Source organism: Cyprinus carpio, chromosome B2, assembly GCF_018340385.1.
Source record: "Cyprinus carpio isolate SPL01 chromosome B2, ASM1834038v1, whole genome shotgun sequence".
NCBI classification, from domain to species: domain Eukaryota; kingdom Metazoa; phylum Chordata; class Actinopteri; order Cypriniformes; family Cyprinidae; genus Cyprinus; species Cyprinus carpio.
In genome coordinates, this window is record NC_056598.1 from 22,494,759 (window position 1) to 22,522,326 (window position 27,568).

The 27,568-nt window shown below is 37.2% G+C and overlaps 1 protein-coding gene across 3 annotated transcripts; it reads left to right on the forward strand.

The window, feature by feature from the left end:
* Positions 1-1,407: 1,407 nt before the first annotated feature.
* LOC109093901 (GTP-binding protein REM 2-like) lies at positions 1,408-26,613 on the forward strand. 3 transcript variants are annotated; one of them, XM_042718709.1, is made up of 6 exons: positions 1,408-1,540; positions 1,661-1,805; positions 2,790-3,111; positions 3,719-3,792; positions 15,920-16,097; positions 22,089-26,613. In XM_042718709.1, exons 2-6 carry the CDS (start codon positions 1,794-1,796, stop codon positions 22,415-22,417), a joined length of 915 nt encoding a protein of 304 aa, XP_042574643.1. In that variant the 5' UTR covers positions 1,408-1,540; positions 1,661-1,793; the 3' UTR covers positions 22,418-26,613. The 3 variants fall into 3 exon arrangements, with proteins under 3 accessions (XP_042574643.1, XP_042574641.1, XP_042574644.1); XM_042718707.1 differs by lacking the exons at positions 1,408-1,540; positions 1,661-1,805 and adding an exon at positions 2,403-2,636 and having other exon boundaries at positions 2,785-3,111; XM_042718710.1 differs by lacking the exons at positions 1,408-1,540; positions 1,661-1,805 and adding an exon at positions 2,407-2,584.
* Positions 26,614-27,568: the final 955 nt, after the last annotated feature.

Sequence of the window (27,568 nt, forward strand, 5' to 3'; positions counted from 1 at the left end):
TAAGACCAAATTATCAATTATATGAATCATGTTTCAATTTCTTTGACCACAACGCACTATCCCCAAACTGTTTAGGTACCCTTTGGGCATGATGCCAATGACACCTACCAAGCTTTGTTTCGACACACTAAAGTCTTGGTAAGACACAGCAATATACATTAAAATTCACAATGGCAGACAGGGAAAATGGTTGCCCTTTTAAAAAAAAATTGAATCACTGGGCTCAGGGAATCTAAAGATAGTAAACTGTAAGTTTATTAATCTGATTGTATGATATATGATCATTGCACATTATTGAAAATGACTTCAATATTTTTTTTTAACCTTGGTCTGAACATCTGAGACAAATTCGGAGAGAAGATTTATAGGCAGAGTATGGGTGATATTGGAAACACAATTTTCAATCAGCTATGAATGTGGGAAGAAGGATGAATTTTTCTCTAGTCTAGACCAAAGGGTTATAAACAGAAAAGAAGTCAATTTTTGAGCTGATAGGGGCGCTCAAATGTTTGAATGGGAGACCACCAGATGACTAGTGAGACCGCTTCCAAGCTACTTCTCTTCTTGGGCCCTAATAATACTGTAGTTCATTTAAACTAAGATCAGAGAGGCAGACAAGAAGATCAATTGGTCTTTGCAGAAATTATTAAAAAGCCTGTGAGGAAACGGTTTTACCTCCACCTGTGACATAAATGATGCTTGATGTGGCTGCAATAAAACTTAATGACCACTCAATAATTCATGCAGTGCTTGAAAACGTCAGGGTTACCGAAGAAAAATCTCGAAGGATACGCTTTATGTGTCTAGGTGGAGAGCTGTGATTCAAACAAAGTATCAAGGACAAAGCTTATGAACACTTGTCCACAATATGTAGGAGAGAGAGAGAAATAGAAAGAGAACAGCCAGCAGCACTTGGTTGTACTCTACTAGACACTGAAGTCAAATGGCTCTTGTTTGAAAATAATCTGGTGCTGCTTTCACAAAAGGGGCTGTACAGCTCCTAACATATGCCATTTTAGCTAATCTTTAAAAAAATATAAATATAAAAAAGTATATATATATATATGCAGTATATATATATATATATATATATATATATATATATATACACACACACACACACACACACATTTTTCAATTTTTGATTAGCATGTTAATTTTGTTACAATTTGAATGCATTTTACAAAAAAAATCTAAATTAACATGCTAATCAAAAATGTATACAAATAATCTAATCGGTTATAAACAGCCCTAATCTATGGGTCCAATAAATGGAATTTCCAAAGCAGCATTAGTATCATTAAAAATAGCGCTAAATTTATTATAAACGTTAAATTTATCGATAAATAGAATACAAAACCCTTAAGAGTTACCTTAAATCTGAGACTGAGAGAGCGATCCAGAGAGATTGGGAGCATTCAGGTAACGACTGGAATGAAGAGGCGTGTCTACAGTGCGGGGGCGGGGCTACACGCTCTCATCTGAAAAGCCACTATTATACTGTAGAGACTTGAAGGGACTCACAGGTGTACAGTAATACGTGAGTCACACAGCAGCCGTTCACAGAGAAGCGATTAAATGTTTACTATTAAGTCAGCGTGAGAAAAAGGAGCGTTTTTGCGCGGTTAGAGTCACATTGGGAGCGTTTCTTTTTTTTCAGACTACAGCAATGTGATGGCATACGAGTCGAGTGTAATGTAAGAATCCCCACCGACGCTTGTGCAGTGTTTGACGCTCAGTGACATGACATGGACGGCGGAGTGTCTCACTGAAAGCAGATGAATTGAAGAACGATGTCGGACCAGGTAAAATCATCGCTTTCCCTTGTGTGTAAATAGGCTATGTGTGTGTTTGTGTGGGTTGTAGGGTCCTTCACAGGTTTGGGATGTTCACCAGTGTGTGTGTACACACCCTCTCTTCTTCTGCAGCCTCTGTGTTAACTTTGTTTCTGTAGGAGTGATTGTGTTTGAAAATATCCCTGTGCTGAGACAATCCTAGGTTTATTTCTAATATTATAGTTTAGTGTCCTTGTAATGATAAAAAAAACGGTTAGAAATGGCTATATTGATCATTATAATCACTATTTGCAAGTCCTCCTATTATAGTCGAGAATTTATTTATGATTTGCATACTAATTCAATATTCATGATTAAAATTCAGATTTTTTTTTTTTTTATTTATTATTATTAAAAGTAACTGTTTAGCGCTGGCGTCTTACTACATCCTATTGTCTCACTGTCTGTCCCACAATAAAGTATATGATTAATTAATTACCTCCTTTCAATTAGTATAATTGGCTGTCTATGTGTGTCTTGCATGTCTGACACCGGATCAGGCGTACAAGGTCCCCAGCACACCTGCAGTGCTGCGGCTAGATTAATTGCCGTATTAATATTGATGCCAGCTGCCCTTGCGAGCAAACACAGTAAACAGTTTAAGAGCTCTCTTGAAGATTTTGCTTGATGGAGATAGATGGCTGAATCCCTCAACAGCCTTGAGCCTGAGAAAACTCATTACGTCCCTCGTCTTTTTGGACTGTTGGGATGTTTATGCCAGTCTTTTAAACCAAGTGATGCTTGTTCATGTGAATGGATGCACTGACCCACTTTTGTATAGTGTGCACAACCCTAAAGTCCAAAGTCCCATGATCCAACCCCCTTGCACATGATTGTTTCTATACATTATTAAGTTAGATATCATAAGGACTGTCATTGTTCTTGATGTTCAGATTCATCAGGTGAATGTCTTTGCCTCTGATGTATGTTTTTACTTGTCTTTGGTTTTCCCAGGGTTATGGCTTATCTTTATCAGCTGCGCCCCCGCTTCGCAGGGGCAGCACCCCCCTGCCAATCAAGCATCAGCTGAGGCGAGAGGAAGCTGTGTCTGAGGATTATGATTGGACGCCAGGACTCGATGAGCCTGCTACTCCGCAAATCAGCGTCAGCACTATCCAAGATTCTCCTTCACCGAAACCGCAGCAGCAAAAGTACCACGGACCCCTTCGGATAGTACTACTGGGCCAAAACGGAGTGGGCAAATCCTCTCTAGCACTTTGCCTTGCTGGACTGTCAGACAGATCACTCTCTATAGACTCTGAAACCCAAGCAACCGGTAAAGATTATATTCATACACCCTTCTTATGCCCAGCATCAAGCATCAGGATGCCAAGGACTGTAGTACTATATTTAGATTTGCTTTGGATGAAACACACTTATCACCTCACAGACACCTGAGATCACTAGTGTATGGCTCTCAGGATTTGATTGGAAAAAGCGCAGTGGGTGCCATGAAGGCATCCATCGTTTTTCAGGTCTTTCATCATCTTGTGCCTTAATGAGGTGGGAGAGAACCAGCAGAGTACTGGCTCTGCACAGACACTTTCTGCACAAACAGAGCATGTCATTTACTAGGGGATAAAGGGCCAATCAGACACACAGACAGGTTTTTTTTTTTTCCTCTTACCTGAGTAGAGTGTCCTAGTGCATCGATTCTGCACTGGATAAATTATTGTTACGCAACTGTCTTGAGTCCAATTCTGAACTTACCTTTCAAAACTTTTGTATTCTTTCAACAGATATATTATTATACGTTTGATCCTGTGAAATTGCCAGTTTCGGCTCAACTGCAGGAATAAAATTAGATGCTAACTGAACACCAGTGATTTCGTTTTATGCTTGAGTGTTGGTTTTTAAAAGAAATGTTTTTGTGTGTATTGTAGATGAGGGTTACCAGCGGCGAGTGACCGTGGATGATGAGGACAGCACAATTTTAGTATATGACAACTGGAAACAGGTGAGTCAGACACTCTCACAAATGCATAAAAGCACGCTGAGGTTTGCGTGTTTTGGACCCTTTATTTTGTATTTTATTAAATGGCTTTCAGAAAAAACATAAAACAGGGAGTTAAACTTGTGCAATTAAGCCAGATTTTTTTAATGTATTATTATTATTTTCATATTCAAATGAATTGATTTGAAGATTACAGTATTTTCCCTACTGATTTACATTCTATGAATGTCTAACATTCAAAATGTCACCAATAGTGATGTCATCATAATATATGAACATTAAATTGAGATTGTTCTTGCCTTCCCTGCGTAAACGTAAACATGTATTGCTGTTGATTCTTGTATTCTCCCAACAGAAAACAAGATGCATACTTATTGTCATGACAACAGCAAGTGACTGATGCAACATTTCATTTTTAACAGAACTAAAGTCCAAATTCTATGCATACCAAACATGATTCTTTTGCTACCTTTTGAGAGCTGGTATTTGCTTTAGGAAATGCAAATCTTCTATTCTGATGTCTTCACTGCAGTGTTTGGGAACCTGTTTTGAAACTGTAGTTTGTCAAGCTCCAATTTAAACACAGTGTATGATGTCTCATTCTTTTCTCTTCTACCCAGACATTTTTAAAATATGTCTCAGAGATATAAAAAAAAAAAATGAAGAAATATACTTTTGGAATGACAGTTGAGTACATTACATCATTTTGGGGTGAATTATTCCTTTAAAATGCTACACATTTAAAAGGAATAATCAAATTGAACAGCTACATTTACATGAACCATTACATAAATGTAGGTGTTTGGTGTGAATTTCTATTAAATGTCCAGAAGCATTCATCATATGAGAGTTGTTAAGAAAAGAGAGGGGAGGATAGAGAGGTTAACAGAAAAAAGAGGGGATGCAGAGAAAGATGAGAGAAATGTGCTCTTGACCTTCTAGCTGAGGTTTGTATGTTGTTTGTCATTTCTGTTTCCTTTTCCTTTAGGGCAAATTGTTTTCAGTTTCCCGTAATTTGTACCATTTCTGCTGAGTGTAACTGCCGGGTTTAAAGATCCTTTTACAAGCGTTTTATGTGTACCCTCTATAAAATCAACCAGGTCCTGGTTTCCTTGTTATTTCACAGTGAATTATGACCTCTCCTTTTCCCCTTTAAAAGCTTTTTTTTTTTTTTTTTTTTTTTTTGAGTAATCTAAAATGATCTATTGGATCAATACACTGTGTCATTATGCTTTTCAGTCACGATTACTGCATTTGCATTAGTGTGTTGCAGGATTGCAATTTTTCATGTCATATATGACAAATCTACATATACTGTCAATTATAGAAAAATATGGCTTTTGCGATATAGTACTATATGACAAAACATTAAAGGGATACGCCACCCCAAAATGAAAATTGTCATTAATCACTTTACCCCATGTCTTTCCAAACCTGTAAAAGTTTAGTTTGTCTTTGGAACACAATTTAAGATATTTTGGATGAAAACCGGGAGGCCTGTGACTGTCCCATAGACTGCCAAATAAATAACAGTGTCAAGGTCCATAAAAGGTATAAAACTCGTCGTCAGAATACTCCATCTGCCATCAGACGTGCAATCTGGGTTATATGAAGTGACGGAAACACTTTTTGTAAGCGAAGAAAACAAAAAAACGACTTTATCAACAGTTCCTTTGTCAACAGTCTCCTCTGTGTCTCTCCATATCATCGTATGCTGTGTGTGCTCTTCTGTATCATCCGTGCCACAAGGATGCGACTTTGTGGCGATTTGGAAATGTGGCGTGGATAATATGGAGGGGAATGTTGGAGAATGTTATTTTTGATTAAAGTTGTTATTTTTGTTTTCTTCGCTTAGTTTGGTCTTTGATGCTGACCCTTGTGGGTAGTGTCATCTCATCCGAAGCATCCGTGAGATTGAATTATTTACATTCCTCTTCCTCTGGGATTGATGCTTCTCTACTAGTTCTGACTTCAGTTGTCTCTTCTTATCAATCACTTTTTCCTCTTTTCCTGACGATACAAGAAGGTACAAGCCATTTGACCTTTATAGGACGTTCACAGGGGAACAAATAGTGATTTGAAAGCCCCTCATGTTGTTGGATTTTATGTGCAATACATTTTCCTCGCACCCGCTCGTATGACAGTCCAAAGCATGTAGTGTGGGTGTATCGTCCACTCAGAGCTCTGTTTATACTCTGAAATATGATGATCATTTCGCCTGGAACACACAGATGTATCACAGTGATATCATGAGCACATGCTTGTGATTTTCGTACGAATCACAGAGTGTCTTTTCTGTGTCACAGCTGACTAGAAATTTATTCAACACCTGTGAATGTTATGTGATATTATCATAGGGTTGTGCAGATAGATGTTTAGGGTATAAAGTTGCCTTTGTAGCCTTGATGAATATTCATATTTATTCAAATTCCTGCCTGGGCAAAACTGATTGACTTTGACTGGTCTGTTCCCTTTCCAAATAATGTTTATGTGTCATCAGATCTCTCCTAAATCAGATACTGTTTGTTGCAAGCATGAATGTCAATAAGTGATCCTGCTATCACAGAATGACTGCAAGTTTTGGATCAATTCCAGGGCAGAGATGGAGAGCGAGAGTGCAGTGGCTGAAAGAACCCCCCCCCCCATTCCATCATTTATCTTTCTCCATCTTTCATTTTTCTCTTTCAAAGCATCCCTCATTTTCTCTGTCTAACCATCTGGCTCTTTTCCTCAGTGGCACGTCATTTCACGTGACCTCTGACCTCACCCACCGCGTTGCATTCTACACCCGCCTGGCCTGTTCCCTGGTTGCCATGGTTACCAGTGGTTACAGCAAACAAAAGGATCCCAGATAAACTATGCAGCTATTAATTTTAATTTTATAGATGCAGAGATTCAGCGCTGCCCTTACAGCTTCATGGTTCACTGATTGCAGTCTGTAGCTCAAGGATTGAAGCTTGATCATGAAGAATGTTTAGCAGAAGTCTGTCAGTAATGCAGTTACTTTGTTTATTTCAAGGTTTATTTGAGTAGTGGTTGGAGCTGCACAGTTGATTCAATCAAAATTGATATTTCCTTGCACAATAAACTACAACAGATTGGGATTTAATTAAATAAAAATATAGTCTGCGATGCACTGCATACTTCAAAACGAATTAGTGGCGTTCTGTTTTGTCTGTAGTCTACTACAGTGAATGCCATGCAGGAGTAGCAGGGGTGATTGGAAAGATTTTCTTTTTTTCTCTGTTAAACCTGTTCAACAGAAATTATGACTATAATAGGGTGAGATTAGGGTTGTCAGAAAATTATAGCAGTAATCAGTGTATAATATATATAATATTTATATATATATATATATATATATATATATATATATATATGATATCTAGTATGAGTTAAAAGGTGAATGGGCTGTGGGAGTATTTGTGGCTGCATTTACACTTGGTTTGTTTCTTGTATATCTCTGAGATATACAAAAACATCTTTTTTTTTTTTTTTTTTTTTTTTTTGACCACTCAAACAAACGGTCCTCTAAAAGCAAACTTAACTCATCTCAGGAGATGGTGTGAGAACACGATGCGGTTTGCTTAAGAGCAGCTCTATCTATTGGCAGCAGAATGCGGGCAAAACATGACTTAAATGCATGAGGCATTGCTCCAAATTGAGTTATTGCTTACCCGTTTGTTGTTTCACACACTCTTTTGAATGCAAGAGCTGCTTATTTAATTACTTTATGCCTTTTGTGGTTTGCTTTGATCCAGGAAGCAGCAAAATGAAATGTTAAATGTTTATCAAATTGTGATTTGAATCACGATGTGTTTAAAGTAATTGCAGTGTGATTGTTTTTGTCCCCAACCTTGTAGTGGGATAAAACGCCCTCTAAGCATTTCTCCCTTGTATGTCTTTATTACTAATTAATGGGACAAGTCTTAGGTGATTCAGTGAAGGTCAGCACTTTCCTTATTGTGAAACAAGGTCAGCATATCTGGATGCTGTGAAGACGTTGCAGTAAGTTTACAGTCTGTTCTGCGGATTGCAGCCTCACTGTCAACTATGTTCACAGAACCATGGAGAATTGGAGAGAGACAGTGAATGAACTCATTCTCACACAGTGCTGCATAAGTAGTAGCTGCAGAGGATGCAGGGCTATTTTAGTTCTGTAGCAGACTCACCAAGTTCACCCAATCTACACCTGACACATCAGCCCAATTAGAGCCCAGGCATTCATTCACATGCAAACACACACATGCTCACAAACGTACAATCACGCACACCGCCCCGAGTCTAGACTGCCTCGGTTAGCACGGTTAGACTTGAAGTGCTTGTGACAGCGGGGGGAAGAATGGCTTAAATAAGTCATTCTCTTTCCTAAAATAGTACATGGTCAGCCACGTCCTTACGCAGGCAAAAATGTATTCCGTCACCCGTTCTGCCATTGGTCGAGATTGGGAATTGCGTCACACGTCGCTGCTCCCTTTTCCATCTTACAGCAGGAGTTGGTTCCAGCATGGAGCCATATCAGCGTGCTCTAACCTGTCTCTGATCACCTGTGTCCAATACATTAGCCAAAAACTCACCTTGAAATCAATTCCGCCTAAATGGGGTGTAAACTGTATTTAATTATTCCATTGGATAATTGAAACTGAGGACTCTAGTCAGTTAAAAAATAAAATGAGGGTTCAGAATAGTGCCCTACTAGTATACATGTTGTTGTTTTTTTTCTAGATTGAATATCAAGCTTATCAACTATATTTGTCTCAGTTGTTGTGGATACTGTGGCCCACAATGCAATGGGAACTGAACCTTTTTTTCCATTGTAATGAATAAAGAAATGAAGTAGAGGGGATAGCAAATCTGTTCAGCGTTTTTCTTTTGACTTATTTGAATGTAAAAAAAAAATGTGTACTACTGGCACTTTTCCACTGCATGGTACTGCACAGTAAGGTTCGGTACAGTTCATTCGGTACCTGGCATTTTTTTTTAGTACCACCTTAGTTGAGGTTCCAAGTGAACCATACCGTTACCAAAACGTAAAACGTGATGTGTAAACTCTGCTGATCACTGATTGGACGGAGAGAATCGTCACTACCTGCGTCACTGAACTTGCGACAGAAAAACAACAGAAGCGCTAGATTTAAATCAGGGGGGCAGGGTTTCATAATTTATTGAAGCTTCCCCGGGCGCCACCATTGATTAGCGGACCCCCACCTGCTGTTAGCATTCCATTGACTCCCATTCATTTTGGCGTCACTTTGACAGCGAATAACTTTACATCTGAGGCATTTAAAGACTCCATTTGTCCATTAATTATTTCTAGAGAAACACTAAAATGTATAAAAGGCTCCATTACCTTGTATCTTACATTATGGCCCCGTAGAAGCAGTTTTTTTTAATTATTTCTAGAGAAACACTAAAATGTATAAAAGGCTCCAATTACCTTGTATCTTGAGAAATTACCGTATGGACAGGAGGAGAAGCTCGCATACAATCTTTTACTGTCTATGAGGCAGTCGGGGGGATTGTGATTATGCAAAATGACAAAATAATTCTTCAGAATACTTACCAAACTTTGCTCCTGTTCACGCCCGCCGTCTCTGCAAGATTTGGTGGGTGATTTCAGATTTCTCTCGGCACAGCTATTAGAAGACTTACAATTATCAGACAGGTTGCTCACGTCACATCTACGTCAAGCTCAGTTTGAGTCTGCGCAGTACGCTCGACCCCCAGGAAGTGCGTGCTTCTAATTGACTTCACTTGTCTCCGTTGAATTCAATAGGATCGCTGTGTCCATTTCTTTTACTGTCTATGATTTAAATCAGCACAGCCAGCGAAGGATCGAATGCATTAGCAGCGCAAAAGGTTGTGGGTTTAGTTCCCAGGGAACACACATAAGTTACTGGTAAAAAGTATAGCCTGAATGCACTGTAAGTCGCTTTGGATAAAAGCATCTGCTAAATGCATAAATTCATTAATTAAATTAAAAAAGTAGTATATGTAGTTACTTGTTATATTAAGTAAATAAATAGTATTATCCTACTAAAAAAGTAATATATTTAAAATACATTTATTTCATACTAAGTATAGTTCTAATCTATTAACAGATTTACTGACATAACGTTTGAGACTTACTGATATAAGAAATTATAATTTACATTTATTTGGAGTACTACTTGCGCACAATGCAAATTTCTTAATATTAAGCCTAAGATGTGTTTTAACTAGCTTTGAATAACATCTGTCTTTAAATGCAAGATATTTAAAGGGTACGTGAAGTGTATTTGCAATAGTTTCTCTTTAGCACAATTAAATATACTTCAGTATGTCTTTTGTTGGATTTCAGCACTACTTCAGCCCAATTAAAATGCATTAAGTAGAAAATTAGTTGTTCCAGTTTAGCAGACTATAATTATAAAAGTTTAGTATACCAAAAGTACAATTGCAGAGTGTTTTTATTAAGTAAATAATATGTAAATGTATTTGTAGTATACTTGGCATGAAATACATGTATTTCACACATATTTTAGTATATTTATTTTTCACTAGGGTATGTATTATTCACCATCTTTTAAACTAGTTGACACCTCTTCATTTTGTTCCAAACCTGTATGGCTTTCTTTCTGTAACACAAATAATATGTTAAAAGATGTACACAACAAAAAAAGATTCATGACATTTTTCCCATATAATAAAAATGTCTGCTGACTGAGGCTAACATTCTGCCTCACATCTGTTTTATTCACAAGGGTGAATGATGGAATGATGACATGATGAATGAGGGATGACAGAAATGTCATTTTGTTGGGTGAATTAGCCCTTTAACATTAAACTTCATTTCAAAATAATACTTGCAACATGGCAAGATAATGTTAGCACGTCACATTCTACTTAAAATGTTTACATATTACATACTTGCGAAATATTTTATGAAAAAATCAAGCGGTATGAACTAGTTTTCCATTCTAAACATAGCCCAGACCAAACCTAGCTCTAGCCAGCCATGAACATGGCACAAGATGCGACCAGTTCTTGTCTGAAATGTAATGAGCCAGTAGACCGGGGCTATTCATTTGGCTATAATTAATAGATTACTTTGAGGTGAAATATTGATGACGCTAAGCAACTCATATGGTTTTTGTTTACTGGGTAGGGGCCATTGTGTGTGTAAAGTGACAAGGTTTTTTTTTTCTGTAATTGTGTGAAGTATGCGTCTGTTTATCTCACTCAGACAGAGTGTGTAGTGCACTGCTGGGAGCCTTATGCTTAAGTACAGTGTGCCTCAGCTCAGCCTCAGTGTCGTTATGGACTGTGAGCTTTGTGTAACGTTCATTAGGGAGATGTTTATTCTTTGATGTTTGTGTGCTTGGCAGAGTAAGCAGGCTTTTATATCTGTGGAGGTATGTGTGCTTTGTGTTTATAGCTGCAGAATTGCCTTGTTCAGCGGCTGAGAAAGCACTTTCAGATGGGATGGTGTATGTCTGTGTGTGGGCTCTCGGGCCAAATGTGTATGTTTGGGAGGAGGGGATGTGTGGACAGATGGTCTGTGGTGACTGTCTGTAGGGGTGTGGACCTCATTCTGGTGCACAGACCCATATTTGGCACACGGTTATGTCTCAACATCCAATTATCAGACTCGACCTCTCCCCCTACAGAGCAACAAATTAAAGTCTCTTATGCATCCCTCTTCCTGAAATACATTAATTTGTCATATTAACAAAAACGGTCATTATTTCTGGATTTTTGTGAGATATAATTTATTATTATTATTATTATTATTATTATATAATTTAATATAAATAAATATCTAAAGTAGCAATAATTAATGTAATTAAGTCATTTAATTTTTATTTAATTTATAATATTTTTTATGTATATATTTAGATATAATATGAATATTAATATTTGAATATATTTTATATTATTTTATTTTATATGCATATATTTAATAATATAATACATAATGAATATCATAATATTTAATATTTAACTTATTTTCATTTTAATACTTATTTAATGTGTATATTAATTTTAATATTTTTAAATATTTATTTCATATACTTCATTTTCTCAAGAAAGTTTATCTTCTTTCAAAGATTTGTTTAAGGTGAAAAAAGACACTGATAAAATGCAGGGGTTTTGTTGTGTATTCTCTGTATTGGCTCATTGACCAGGATCTGGCCTGATTTCCGTGTAATCTGTCTTCCTGTGCCAAATGTGGCCGGAAAAAGGTGTGTTTGTGTTAAATGACCCAGTATAGAAAGAACACAGTTCTTGGGAATGAGTTTATGGTGAGAAATGGGTTGAGGGATATTTTAATTCCGTGTTTTCTCCAGGTTCTAATCTGCTTTGTGACCTCCTATGAACTCATTTTATTTTCAACCAAAGGCTTAACCACAGCAACAGAATGGAGAGAAACAATTTCAGGATTTTAAAGCTGGAGTGGATAATTTCTGTGCCACTAGTGGCACAAAAGGGAATAATAAAAAAAAAGATTTCTAAATGACTGTTCATGTTCAATAGAGCTATACGCTTGTGAGCCATGAGTTCCCTCTGGATTTTTCTCTTGGGTTTTTAGCTGTTTTGGATTTATGAGTAAAAAGATGTCTGTGGTTAACATTAGATTAGGAGACTTAGAATGTTTTGCAGTACAACAGTACAACCTACCTTGAACACAAACCTTTAAGCCAAAATTATTTGTTAAACATATTTTGCTAAATACAGATTACACCTACTACAATGATATGACTGAAGTTAACATGCATGATGATTTGAATAACCATTACAGTCCTTATGGAACTTTTTAGCATCTTGTGTTTATAAAACCCCAGTGACAAGTAATGCTAACCACAGATCTACCAATTAGAAAACCAACTCTAAAGAAACAATTAATTAAAAAGGGAATTTAAGAATTCTAGGTTGGCATTTTTAACAAATTGAGATCATGACTAAACGGCTCTATTGGTGAGTTCCAGTCATATCAGAATCATCAAATGTATAAATTGAGCGCACATGAACACTTTAATGTCTTTAATGTCTATTGGCAAACTCATTACTTCAGCTCTTGTGTTCCTGTAGCTGAAGCAGAAGAGCATGTTGCTACCAGCAACTAGATCATGGGTTCATTTTCCAGGGAATGCATCAACTGATCAAATATATATCTCAAATTCAATGCAAGTCACTTTGGATAAAGGCATCTGGCAAATGCTTTCTGAGTATCATTTGAAAGATTAATTATTTTTGATTATGATACGTTGTGATGTATGATTAGCATTGATCTGGTACCATTTAGTTTGTACATAATTTATGTACTGATGATGAAAATAGCAAAAAACTAGCATCTTCTACTTTTGCTGGTCTATAAGAATTGTGCAATCTTACTATATTTTCCGTCATTCTTTGTGGAACCATGAGAATGATAAAATATACAAATAAAGAATCGGTGACACACCTAATGTACATGTTTTGCTGTTCATTATTTTGAATTATCACTGTAAAAAAGAGAAATATGTATAAAATGTTGTTTGAGAGTCCATGTTACTCTGACCAAAATCACTTCTAGGCACTTAATGTTGCCAGACTTTAGACTCTAATGGAGATTCAGTCTACAAATTGTTAACTTCTAATGGTCTCTGCACATTAAAATGCAACTTTGCCTTTAAGTTACATGCTACAGCTTTAAGCCAGATCAGTTTAAACCATCTGCCCACTGTGAGATATTCTGTTCATTTTAATTAAATCGTTTTGCAACATAATAAACACAAAATTAATCTTCCTGACATATACAAGGAGTTCATAACAGTAAATGTGTTTATACAAAAAGCACTGTGCCACGTAGATGAACATTTAGCTGGATTAGTGTGCTTCATTTCATTAACCTGCTGTCATAGGGTAAATATATAATGACATATAGTCCATTTCAGCATTCATTGAGTGTGCTGGATTTAATCATCTAAATCTGCACGAGGACAAAAAAGCTGGAAGGCATATTTGCCGACAGCATGGCAGGGATTTGTGTGTGTGTGTGTGTCTCATGACTATAATCACTCAGTTGAGCAGTGTATGTGTGAGTGTGTGTTGCACTATCACTGTAGGTTATACAATTTTCACATCCGTACCTGCATGTGTGTACTCAAAGGCATTAAAAGCTATGATTTGTGTGTTTTTCTGGCCACGAAAGGGCAGACAGTGACAGATAAGCCTGTACTGCAGCCGAAGAGCTCGATGTTGTTATTTAGATACCGCTGTACGGTTTCGTCTTGTTTCTCTGATGGAAAGTCCATTTACTTTGCCCGTCCGGCCCCAGAGAGCCCCTCCATCACAAGGAGCACTATCGACCGTGTCGTGCTGTCTTCACCGCTCATCAAGATACGTGTCCACTCCTCGAAGGAGACAACCTCCTCCCAGTGCCCTTCCTGTATGGGGTTGTGACAGGTGGCTGAGCCCCCCTTTCCCTTCCTGCTTCTGCCCCACTAGACTCTTCCCTTCCAGAGAAACTCTGTGTTTCTGTGGCTGTGTGAATCTCACGCTCCGGGGCAGAGTGCGATTGGCTCGGCTGCAATGTGAATTTATTTTAGCCAGCTCTCCAGAGGGCTGGAATTCGCCTTTGGGGAGTCAGAGATGTAGGACACAGGCTTTCCATCTATTTATATGTTCCTCTTTCTGTTTAGGAGATGAAATAGGAAGTGGTCCATAGGGGATGGAAGCATTTTCTTTCTTCTCTCAATTCATTAAAGATGGAGCGACAGCCGCGCACCCTGTCTGTCACTAAGAGAAAGCCAGACCCTGGTGTGGCTGTACTTCAGCATTGTAAAGTGGTTGTGGTGATGTGCCGTGATGTTCTCAGGGGGTAGGCGCTTGACTGAGGCATCTGCTGCTGTTTTGAACACACCTGAGCTCTGCGGCAGCAAAACTGTGAGCTGGAACAACAACAACAACAAAGCCATCGAAGATTTGAGGTTGTCCTCCTTAAATTCCAGTAATCCTCTTTTTCATGGACACAAACACTCCTGAGCTGCACTCAAGTGAAAACTGTCCTCCTCTTAAGGCCATTCACACCAAGAATGATAACTATAACAATTAAAGGGGCAGTTCACCCAAAAATGAAAATTCTGTCATTAACTACTTACCCTCACGTCGTTCCAAACCTGCAAGACCTCTGTTCATCTTCAGAACACAAGTTAAGATATTTTTGAGGAAATTTGAGAGCTTTCTGACCCTCCATAGACTGCAAGGGTACTACCACGATCAAAGCACAGAAACGCAGTAAGGACATTAAAGCGGTCCATGTGACATCAGTGGTTCAACCATAATTTTATGAAGCTACGAGACTACTTTTTGTGCACAAAGAAAACAAAAAGAATAACTTTATTCAACAATTCTTCTCCTCCGCATCACCCTATAGCACCATTTTGGAGAGTATCGCGACACGTGTGTGTGCTTTTCTTGCACATAAACCATGCGTGTGCGTGATGCAGTTGACGTAGAACATGCATGCGCTGTGCCTTGTTTACATTGAACAACTGATGTCACATGGACTATTTTAATCAATGTTCTTGGTACCTTTCTGGTCCTTGATTGTGGTAGTACCCTTGTTGTCCATGGAGGGTCAGAGAGCTCTCAGATTTCATAAAAAAAAATCTTAATTTGTGTTCCGAAGATGAACAAAGGTCTTCGGGGTTTGGAACGACATGAGGGCGAGTAATTAATGACAGAATTTTCACATCTGGGTGAACTATCCCTTTAAAGATATTAGCGTCCACACCAATGACGATAATATTCTGTTCTGTTTATATGAGCTGCATTTATATAATCTGCCGCTTTAAATGCTTGAGCTTCTTAAACTCGAGTGGATTCTGATCAGCTGTCAGTGTACTGATCATTTATCAATGAGAAAATCACTCTGAAAGTGATTCCAGTGATATCTTTCCTCTGTGGTTGTGGTGTGGACTTTCCTATTCTCATAGAAACTTTATTATTATCATTATAGTTTATCCTTGGTGTGAACAGGCCTTTACTGACCTACAATATCAAATAATCATCTAATGCTTTATAAATGAAATGTATATGGAGCACTGAATCTTTATGGTTGAGTTATGCTGTAATTGGCATGTCTGTGTTTGGATTTGATTGACAGGAGCTGTCCACTCTGCAGTGTGAGGTGTGCATCCTGGTGTTCTCGTTGACGGACAGGCGTAGCTTCCACCGGATTGCTCAGCTCCGCCTACTGTTGAGGGAGTCGCTGCCGCACACTCCCATCATCCTAGTGGGCAACAAGAGTGACCTTGTGCGCTCCCGTGAGATCAGCACAGAGGGTAGGCCTGTTTTTAATCTATGGCCTTGAGCTACAGATCCCATAATTCAACCTTGATTTGCTGCATAGCTGGCGGAGATTACTGGGAATTAAAAGAACAGGGTCAAAGGGAAGAATAATGTTTTATAGTAAATGAAACCCTATGAACACAAATACAGAAAGACAGTGAAGGGAGAGAGATAGTTATAGTAATATGCAATAGAAATAGAACACAAAGACCAATTATAATTCATTATACCACTAGATATTAGAAAAAGGACCAATTGGAATTAGAGATGGAGATACTAGAATTACATCACTGTCAATTATATACTGGAAACATTATAGGCATTGGTTTAACGATAAGAATAGTCCAAATAATTTTAGATATCTAATTAAAAAAATCATAGAAATTAATTCATGATACACTGCTGTTGAAAAACTGTTGTCAAGTTTTTTGGTAAATAAATTAGGCTTCTATTCAACAAGGACACAGTAAATCTATCGGAAAAGAAAATGTAGGGTTTGCGGTCAATTGTAGGAAAGGGGCTGGGTTTAAGCAGACCAAACGACTGGAAAAGTCTGGCATATGTCACTAGAAAGTTTCACCAGAGGATCGATTAAAGGTTGGGACCAATTCTCACTATTAACTAGCTGCTTATTAGCATGCCTATTATTAACAAATTGGCTGTTTATTAGTACTTAAAATGCATATATTCTGCATGACCATATTCTACATCCCTAATCCTACCCAATACCTAAACTTAACAACTACCTTACTAACTATTAATAAGCAGCAAATTGTCATAGTTAATGGTTTGTTAATGGCGATAATTGGACCTTAAAATAAAGTGTGACCCATAATAATACATGCTTGGATGAAACGTTCACAAAAAAGAAAATGCATTTTAGAAAACAAAGGAATATTCATTTCATGGTGACTTTAAGTGCTTTGAAAATAAGCTGAAAAGTGTGGGAAAATAAGAATAAAATGTATGAGCAATTTCAATTCAATAATTTAGAGTACAGATCGTATAATTCAACAGGTATTTTGTCTGTGGTCCACCTCTGTCTCTCATACTCTATGAGTCATCTATATTAACCTTGCTGCTATGACTCAGCTTTTGTCTAAATGCTTCTATCTCCATCTGGCTGTATTTATATAAGGGGCTTCATTGATTCCTGGCAAGAAAAATCACTCAGCTTATCGGCATGAACAGGTGCTGCTAGGAGATGTGCATTTGTAAAGTGGACACATTGTCCATTTAGGGCTGATATGGAATATAGATTAACTTTGCTGGTGTTTTCTCAGCAGGACAGAATTTAATCCAACTCAGTTTAGTTACTGCCACTGCATTTTGATCAAACATATTTCACTTTTTTATAATCCTGTGTGTTCCATTCCGTGACGGTTGAGCTAACATAAGTGGTCAGTTTGTGTGTAAATGTATATTTCTGACTCAGTATTATAGTAATTAAATATTTGTTTAGTTATGAACAAAACTTATTCTATTTTGGTCATTAAAGGGGTCATATGATGATGCTCAAAAGAACATTATTTTGTGTATTTGGTGTAATGTGTTTATGCGGTTTAAGGTTAAAAACACATTATTTTCCACATAATGTACATTATAGTTTCTCCTCTATGGCCCGCCTTTCTGAAACGCGTCGTTTTTTACAAAGCTCATCGGTCTGAAAAGCGAGGTGTGGTCTAATTGGACAGCTATCCAGTGCATTGTGATTGGCCAAATGCCTCAAGGGTGTGACGGAAATGTTATGCCCCTTGTCATACTGTGATGTGAGTCCTGGTCAGAACACAGGCGTGACGACAATAATAAAACCCTTTACACACGAGCCATTTGTTGCATCCAGTGGGGACATAATTACAAATTATAATGACTTGTATTGTGTTTTTACGTGTTGCGTTGCATCGCGCCACACCACGTAAACATAAAACCTGCATTTTTGATCGGAGAAACGACAAACAACAAGCGCTACTCTACACCAGCAGTTCTCAATTCCAGTCCTCAGCTCGTTAGAAGTGAGCTCCTTGCATGAACTGTGTTCCCCTTGACATGGTTCCTACAAAGTGTTCATTGCTCCCTACTCCCTGAGCTGGGGAAATCTGTTGAAGTTTACCTCACTTCGGAACATTCATTCACGGATTTGCGCTGCACAACGTCTTCACACAGGGACAAGTGTGACATCCTATACCTCTGTAAATAAATACAATTTAAATTCACATCTTGCACACTTAAATGCACTTTGAATGGAACACATACATTCGCTTCGAACTGGAATCATGGTGGAATATCCTATGATGTTCCAGTTTTGTACGTTTAAATGCTGAAAATACATAAATATTTGTACGATTTAGTGCCTGTAAAAACAAGTAAATGTACGTTTTATAGAACCACATTTTACATAAAATACATACAGATTATCACGAGATCACGTTGATATACAGTGTAAATTGGTTTAATGCTTCTGGCTGCTTCCATAGTTGTGCTTGCATCTCTCTCTCTCTCTCTCTCTCTCTCTCTTTCTCCTCTTTTCTTCTCATCTGTTTGTCATGCTTAGCATGATTAGGACATTTTTTTTAATGTTTGCTCTGTATTATTTCTCACCCACAATGTGCTGGTGTTACTATCTTTATGTGTGTGTGTATACGTATGCCAATTCTGGTACATGCACTCATATTCTCTCCCTCACACCTTTCTTTCTCTAATTCTCTCCTTCTCCTGCATGGTGAAGTGAACCCCCTGTGCCATGTGTTTGCAGGGCTGTGATAAGGAGGATAAGGAAGCTTAGTGTGTTGTAATCATTAAGGAAATGGTGTGCAGGCACTTCCATGTATTAGAGCTGATAACAGGACGGTTCCATGGAAAGGATGACATCAGAGGTGCTCTGTTCTTTTGGAAAATTACATTCTGTATAAGCTGCATTCTTCTGTTTATTTCACTTTGCTGCTCATCCACCATAATTATGAACAACAACAGGGCAAAGTAATGGCAAATCAAACATAAGACCATTTTTATACAGTGGTGGCCAAAATTATTAGAACACTAGTACTTTCACCAGCTAAAAAAAATGGTTTTAAGTCAGTTATTTTTATTGTTTGCTGTAGTGTGTCAGAAGGAAATATCAATTGACATTTCCAAACATTCATTTTGCCATTAATTGTGATAATCCAGTGAGATGTTTGTTTGCACAAGGAACCTGACAACAGCCAGTGCTCCACACAGAGATCTGATCTCATCATCATACAGTCTTTCTGTAATGACAGAACAAAGGAATAAACGGAACAAACTGAGACAGACTAAATCCAGAAGAACTGTGGCAGCTTCAAGAAACAAAATGTGTGGGATGAGTTATGCTCCAAAGTTTAATACTTGTAGGCTTAGGGGTTTGTTCAAATCTTCAACCCTAAGTATGAACATTAGGAAGCACCACTAGCGAGTACATAAGATGGGTGTGGCAGGAAGAAAAGGACCTTGTAGGATGTGCAGAGGACAGTTATGCAGACACATCTGTGCTCAGCATATTTATTCCTCCGGGTGCTACAGCCAGTGTGGTTATCGATACGGAAATGTTCTGAATCTTTTTCTGTCTCCATCTATCTTCCTGTCTCCCTTACAAACACCGGAGCACACACTCACTATGTACTCAGCTTCATGTAAATGGGTTTAATTTACATTGTTTATTTGTGAGTCAGCTTTTTATGCTGACATTCAAGCCTTATTTGAACAGGCACACAGACAGTGGATGTGTACATGCTGTAAGGTCATACAGACTAAATCACTGAAACAGAGACATCCAACCTTATGCTGGAGAAGATGAGTCTATAGCCATAAACAGAATTTACAACTCTGAAGAACCGTAATGCTACATATTTTTCATTTTTGTTAAGATAACAGGGTCAGTCATTTTATAGGTGTCATCTGATGATTTACCATTTATTTTTTCCTTGAAGTCTATTTATTTTCCCCCACCTCAACCCTCTCAAAAACATGTAATACACACACACACACACACACACACACACATTATATATATTTAATGCTGCCTTTGATCATATCTATTCCTCTGTTGTCAGAGCCTTTTTTTAGTACTATTCTATTTTTTTGTCACTTTTGATCATTTTGCTACACACATAATAAATCTCCTATCTGCTGTCCTAGAACGCGAAATGATATTTTTCATTTTGTTAACACATAATAAATCTCCTATCTGCTGTCCTAGAACGAATGAATTTTTTTCTTTTAGATAATGGGGTCCATCCATCAAAGGGGTCATATCGGATATATTTTATAATTTATTTCTCAAGAACATTGAACTTAACCTCTGTAACTTATTTTTTTGCATTTTATCCTATTTATGTATATACATACAGAATATGTCAGAGCTTATTTATTTTCATTGTTTGATGAATAGATCATCCTGAAAAACAGCATTTATTTGAAGCAGAAATCTTTTGTACTATTATTCATTTTTTTCAGTCACTTTTTATTAATTTAATGAATCCTTTGCTGAATAAAAATATTATAATAATTATTTTGTTTATATTACTGACCCCAAACACACACACACACACACACAAAGTGGGTATCACAAAATATACTGGATCCTCATTAAACAGGCTTTTTATGCTATTGTGCCTTTAAGACCACCATTTAAATGATCTCTGTTATGAAATGTCTTTGCAAACGAGTGATAACACTTGCTTATGTAGTGGGTTTGCTCTTGGATCCAATCTATTCGCCACTGCTCCATCTTACAGTAACAGCCTCTTCGCAAAGCCTGTGACAGATTCACAGAACATTCTGTGCTGAAATGTGTCACAAAAGCTGTTAAGGTTGAATCGGAATGATCATGGATCATGGTAAAAATAAACATCAGCCACTTATTTCTATAGCTGTGATCTTTCAAAAGGATATAATGCCAGGATCAGCACAATGTTTGGTTGGGCTTGTCATAAGTTACACACTGTACCAACTGTATAGTATCTTATTCTGGTTGAAGAATAACAAAATATTACTGAATATTAGCATTATCTTATTCTGTTGTTGTTGTTGTTGTTTTATCTAGACTTCATCTTTACTTTACTTTGACAGGCCAGGCCAAGTTGCTGAACACTGAATAGGCGTAGTTGACGTGTAAATGTGGGTGGTCATGTGTGAATGTTTTCATTGCTGTGCTGTCAGATTTCTGAACAACTTGCCTTGTTTCAGTGTTGATGTTTAATAAAGCTATTAATTATTGTTTTAGTTAATTGAAATAAAGGTGAAATAAAATAAATTATATTTAAATAAAAATGTAATTCAATTAATTTAAATTAAATGTTTTACTTTATTATTAGACCCCCCCCCATTTTCATTTAAGCTGAAGTGCTAATATAACTAAAACAAAAAATAAATTGAGGCTATAAAAATATTTAAAAATTAAAATGAAGAAAATCAACTCAAATTACTAAAACTTGAACTAAAATTAAAATAAAAACTGAATATATCTATATAAAGGCTAATTTTAAGATTTATTAATATAGTATATAAAAAAATATTAAAATAATACTGGTTTCAATAAACAGTCTTTTGAACTGACTGCTAAAACATGAAACTAAAATCTTGTAATATTTTACATTTTTCATGATACAATCCCTATAAAACTACGTCATATCTGGATTGGGATGATAAATGTTTTTCAGTTTTCTCAGTCTCCTCCTCCTCCTCCTCGTCTGTTTGTTTCTTCTCTCAGGTCATGTCACTCATCCACAATGGTGCCGTCTAGTCGACATCTAAAGTGATCTAATTCAATCCTGTCCACACACCTCCAAACAAACACACCCACACAAACATTTATTTCTACTTTCCTACGGCCCCTCCATGCTCCATTAAGTCCCACTCGATTGATTCAGTTATCTAACGCTAATCTGTGTTGATATGACAAGAGATTGTCAAACTCCATCTGCGTCTGTATCACTCAACTTCTCTCTCACTCTATCTTTCTTTCTCAGAGGCACACTCCAGCGCAATGATGTTTGGCTGCCTGTATCTGGAGCTCTCCGTCTCTCTGGACCACCGCACTAATGACCTGTTAGAAGCGGCTGTGAGAGCGGCCCGGGGCCACAACCTGGGGCCCGGCTGGACGGAGGGGTCCCCCACGACAGCCCGCCGAGAGAGCTTGACCAGCAGGGCCAAGCGCTTTCTTTCAGGGCTCGTTCCACACTCCCGCCTCGGTCGAGACCGGGAGGGCGGGAGAGACAGAGACCTCAGCAGACACAGAGGAAGTAGGATGCTCAGGCAGAAATCACGTTCTTGTCACGACTTTAGCGCTCTAATGTAACCGAAAACGACTGAGAGAGAGAAGGTGTTAAAGGAGGTTAGAACAGAAATTGAAGAACTGGATGAAAGATTGACAGGTGAGGAGATAAGACCACTTCACAGAGGAGATAATTCTCCAGAGATATTACCTAAACTAGTATGTGTGAAATTAGTTGTTTATACCAGTCTCTCAGTCATTGAACTTGACAATGGTGCAGCGAAACCAAGCAGTGTATAAACTATCCTGACAGAATATGACCTTTGAGGTTGGGAGAGGCCTGTAAACAGACAGACCCACGTAAATATAGCACTGGATTTCAGTATAATGAGTGGATCATGCTGGCTGTTGCAGGCTGTTAGTGATAGAGTAGCTCCTGTAGTAGAAGCATGCTAGCACGGCACAGATGCAGAACTGTAGTATAAGACCTGTCATTTAAAAAAAATAAAAAATTAAAAAAGAGATACTTTAGTTAATGCATGGATTTAGCATTTTAGCTTTTCTCACTCTACCTGCACAGAAATTGCATATTTTCAGGTTTAGGTGAACCAAATAAAGTGATTTAAACTGAAGCATTTATTGAAAAACTTATATTGGTTGATAGGGCTGCACGATATTGGGATATTTTGTTTTTCCACTGTATGAAAAAAATCACTAGATAATTTGAATAGCTATATTTGGAAAGAAAGAATAATTGTAAAATGATTAGGCTGATTTTGTTGAGGAGTGCATTTGCTTTAAAAAAGAAAAAAAAAAAAGAAAAATTAAAATGCTGAAAATTTACTTTTTACCCCGAAGACTCCCAACCCCCCCCCCCGCGTGTAAACCATCAGATTTGAGAAAAATTTAAAGATTTCGGTGTACTCTTTAGTTTTCATAGGTCATATTCCCACTGTTGTTGACCCATTTAATCTGATTATAAAATAACAATAATTTAGATTTATTGTGGTTATTATTAAATAAAAGTGTTAAAATAAAAACTCTAGAATTTAATTAAAAATAATTGTATAATGACTAAAATTACCATGCTAATATTTAATTAGCTTCTTCATTTTAAACTATATTTAAATATAATTCGTAGTATGACTGTAAAATTACAATGCTAATATTTTAATAATTTCTTCCTTTTAAACTATACTTACAGTAAATACACTATCTTTAATAAATAGTTTAATATGCTTAATATTTTAAACTAAAAATATCAAGCTTTTATTTTGGTGGATGACACAGTGTTGTGCTTCACTCTGAAACATGCAGCGCATATATTTATTAAATTAAATCAAAGTCCTGGCGATTTGATAATACTGATTACAATTATTTCAATATACCGTGTAGTCCTAGTGGTCAACTACTAATCTGAATAAGGTCAATGGTGGTTATGGCTTTGAGAAAACATTGTGTCCCAACCAGATTTAGTGTCATGTAGCCTGGCATGTCCAGAAGAAAAGAAAATCTAACTATCAATGTAAAGTTTATTTGTTCAGATTATACTGTAATAGTAGACTGCTATGTAAAAATGGCAAATAACAGAAAAAATAGTAGAATATGTGTTAAAACTTTGATCTCTTTTTTTTTTTTTTTTTGAGGGCAGTGATCAAGAACAACGCTCTTGAGGATCTGTTGTTCATTTGATGCCACTAACCTGGAAAATCTTTGCAGATCCAGTGATTAGTTCCTCCTCAAAAGCACTCGTTGGTGCTTTGTAATTTGCTTTAATTTTAATCACAGTATCAAAGCCAGTGTGAAGATACTTGATGTTTTAGACACATTTTTATGGAACCAATGAGATCTCATTGTGGGCTGGGCTATTTGGCTTTACAGCATAGAAATTAAAACCAAGCAACTGATAAAATATTGCTTTATGCTATCACATCTGGCAAGGACATGGTGCTAATCACAATGTGAACCAAACTTATGACAATTCCTCTTTCAGAGAAAATGTTCTTGATGTACAATGTTCAGTGATGCACATCAGGTTTATTGGCTAACCTCATGCAAACCATGGATGTTTTTGACCCCCGAGTGAGGATGTGTATGGCACCCAAGAAATTTGCTTTGAGACTAATCACAAAGCATTGTGCAACATATGGCGCTGAATCAGCACAGAACTGTGGAGGAATGGTAATGATATTCACATGTTTTTTTTATTTTTATTTTTTAATTGTTCTAGTATAAACAGCCAGCCAGTTGCGGTAATTGTGAATTCTACCTTCAAGGGTCTTGTTAACAAGCGGAATAAGCACTTGCTAAAATAGTTTTCATATGCAGTTTCTTTAACGTGATGAACGATTTGAAGTGAAAAAGTGGCGTACAGCTGATTTAACATCCTTTAGAAAACACATACTCCTGGTTTGTGGTTGGAATTAATTGGCTTGTCGTAAATTTGGAGAACAGGAAGAAAATACTCAAACATAAGCAATGTTTGTGATTAGGTACTGATGATTTTCTCCCTCAAACAATTATTAGTGAAATGTAATCTTTGACGCACAGTAATGACTTCAGTCAATCAGGCCTAAAGTACATACTCAGATATTCACCTACTGTATAATGAAGTCTTAACCATAGGGAGGCCCGCCGAGAGCATAATCACATACTAATTGATTGTTTTAAGATGTAATGGGACATTTTGCAATATAACAGCAAAATGTTGTTGTTCTTCTGATATTAACATCGATTTTTTTTAAACTCTTAATTATGTGCACTCATAATTAAACACAGACCTGTTATTTAATGAGCCTAAAATAAGAAAACAGGCAATATTAGGCAATCAGTGTTGGCAGGGAAAGCAGATTGGTCTGTAGAGAGCGCTTTGATAAACTCCCTTGAGTCAGACAGGGCAGACTCTAGAGAATATGTACATACCGTTGAACTAATTTGACACCTCTATAATGAAAGCAAGCCATCTTCACACTCAATTCTGTATGACAAGTGAATAAACCGGCTGTCTCTTATTTTCCTTTATACGGGTCAATTGTAATATATAGTATTTGGAATTTAGTTGCACGCAGCTGAATGCAAGTCTCAGAGATTGAAAAGACACTTTCAACCAACGCCATAAAACCCTGGGTTCAGGTTAAAACTGTACTTTAAATTTCCTCTCACCTCACTTTCCTAAATGACTTGTCACCAAAAAGGACCAGATGTTAGGACAAGCAATATTGAGAATGGCACACTTTGTCATATAGTCTTAAAGCATGTAATGTCTTTTTCTCATGTTGTCTTTATCATGAGAGACTTACTGTGATTTCACCAAATAGGACTGGTTGATAGTGATTGGTTGATAGGAATTTTGGTAATTTCAAACAATATATTAGTTTAGACCCTTTCATATGACTTGCATCAGGGCTTCAAAACAAGCGTTATAAGCCGCTTTGACATAAGAAGTGTGGCAGAAAGCATCACGGACAGTGTACTTAGATCTGTAAGTGAGATCTTAGGGTGCCAATGAAAAAAAAAAAAAAAAAAACGGGTAAAAAATTAATGGAAAAAACTAACCATTTAAAATGCATATACTTAAAGTCTTGACATTTTATTCAATTGCTTTGTACTTTAAAAGGCTTCTAGGGATGCAGAAATCACTGAGATTCTTGTACCTGCAAGTCTGGCTATAATTGTCAAAGCTTTGAAAGGTCCGCTAACAAGGTCAAAATTGAAATTGTGTGAACTCTGAGCACCACTGATACTTCACTCCATAGAGTTCAGTGCATTGAGTAACACTAATGCAAATAGTTTGACAGGGTTTGAACATCATTCTTATCAACCCATCATTTGCCTCTGAGTTAATGGTTAGGCTTAGAACTATGTTTGTTTGTTTAACAATAATGTTCTGTAAATTGTTGTAGCCTTATTGTGAGGGTTACCACAAATTACATCCATTAGGTGATAGGGCTGAAGCTGTATGAGTGTTTGAGGATGATATCATATTTTGAGCCATAAGAGGAGACAAATAGCCCACAGAAATGGTCAGGTTTTGTTCTGTTTTCACCTCACATTTTAGACCCGTCAACACATGATCTCATGAAATCCACTGAATATGCCATAGGACCAAGCATTTCTGTGGGGGCTGGCCACACAGGCTTATGCAACAACAACGTAAACACAACGTTCTGGAAACGTTCTGAGGTCAAACATGGCAGCACCATTGACTTGCATCTCACTATTGATGAATGTCATCCACTATGTCTTTGAAAATGAGAGAATAAAGACAATTTGTTATGATACCCTGGTATGTGTTTGAGGTTTGTCCCTGCAATTGTGATGAGGTCTAGATTCTTGCAAGCAAACCAGCAGCCGAAGCTTGCAGTGACACTCCTCAAGGTGAGGAACTATATTTGTATTTGAAAGGGTTTGATGGCTTCACTCTAAAGGCAGATGGTTGGAAACGGGACATGAGGTAAGGAAGAAAAGGGATGACAAATGTTAGTTGCTTAGTGACTGTTGTCAGGGAGACAGAGTGTGACTCTCCCCTGACCAGACTTAGAATTTCTTACTATGTTTATTTGTTTGACTGGGAATGAATTGATGTAGGAGTCTGCAAACATCCACATGGACAAATGGGAATGCACATGCAAACACTTGATTGGTTAAAAAAATCTAAGAAATATGGAAAAATAGACACAAAATGGAAAAATTGAATGCCTGGGTGATGAACTCCCAAGAGAGGCTTTTCTGAAGCGTGAACACTGTCATTATCATGAAAATATGTAATTTCAAACTATCTATAGCACAGTACCTTTTAAGACATTTCTTAGCTACCTGTGCTGCCTTGAATTGTATATTTAATGACCTTTTTAAAAGCTTAAAGGGATACTCCACCCCAAAATGAAAATTTTGTCATTAATCACTTACCCCCATGTCAGTCCAAACACGTAAAAACTCAGTTCGTCTTCGGAACACAATTTAAGATATTTTGGATGAAAACCTGGAGGCTTGAGACTGTCCCATAGACTGCCAAGTAAATAACAGTGTCAAGGTCCATAAAAGGTATGAAAGTTGCCATCAGAATACTCCATATGTCATCAGACTTGCAATCTGGGTTATATGAAGAGACGGGAACACTTTTTGTAAAGCGAAGAAAACAAAAATAACGGGGGGGGGGGGGGGGGGGGGTTATCCCTTTAAACACCAAATTTTGAATCTAGAATTGGTGTTATGCAGCAATTTGCTCTTTTTTAA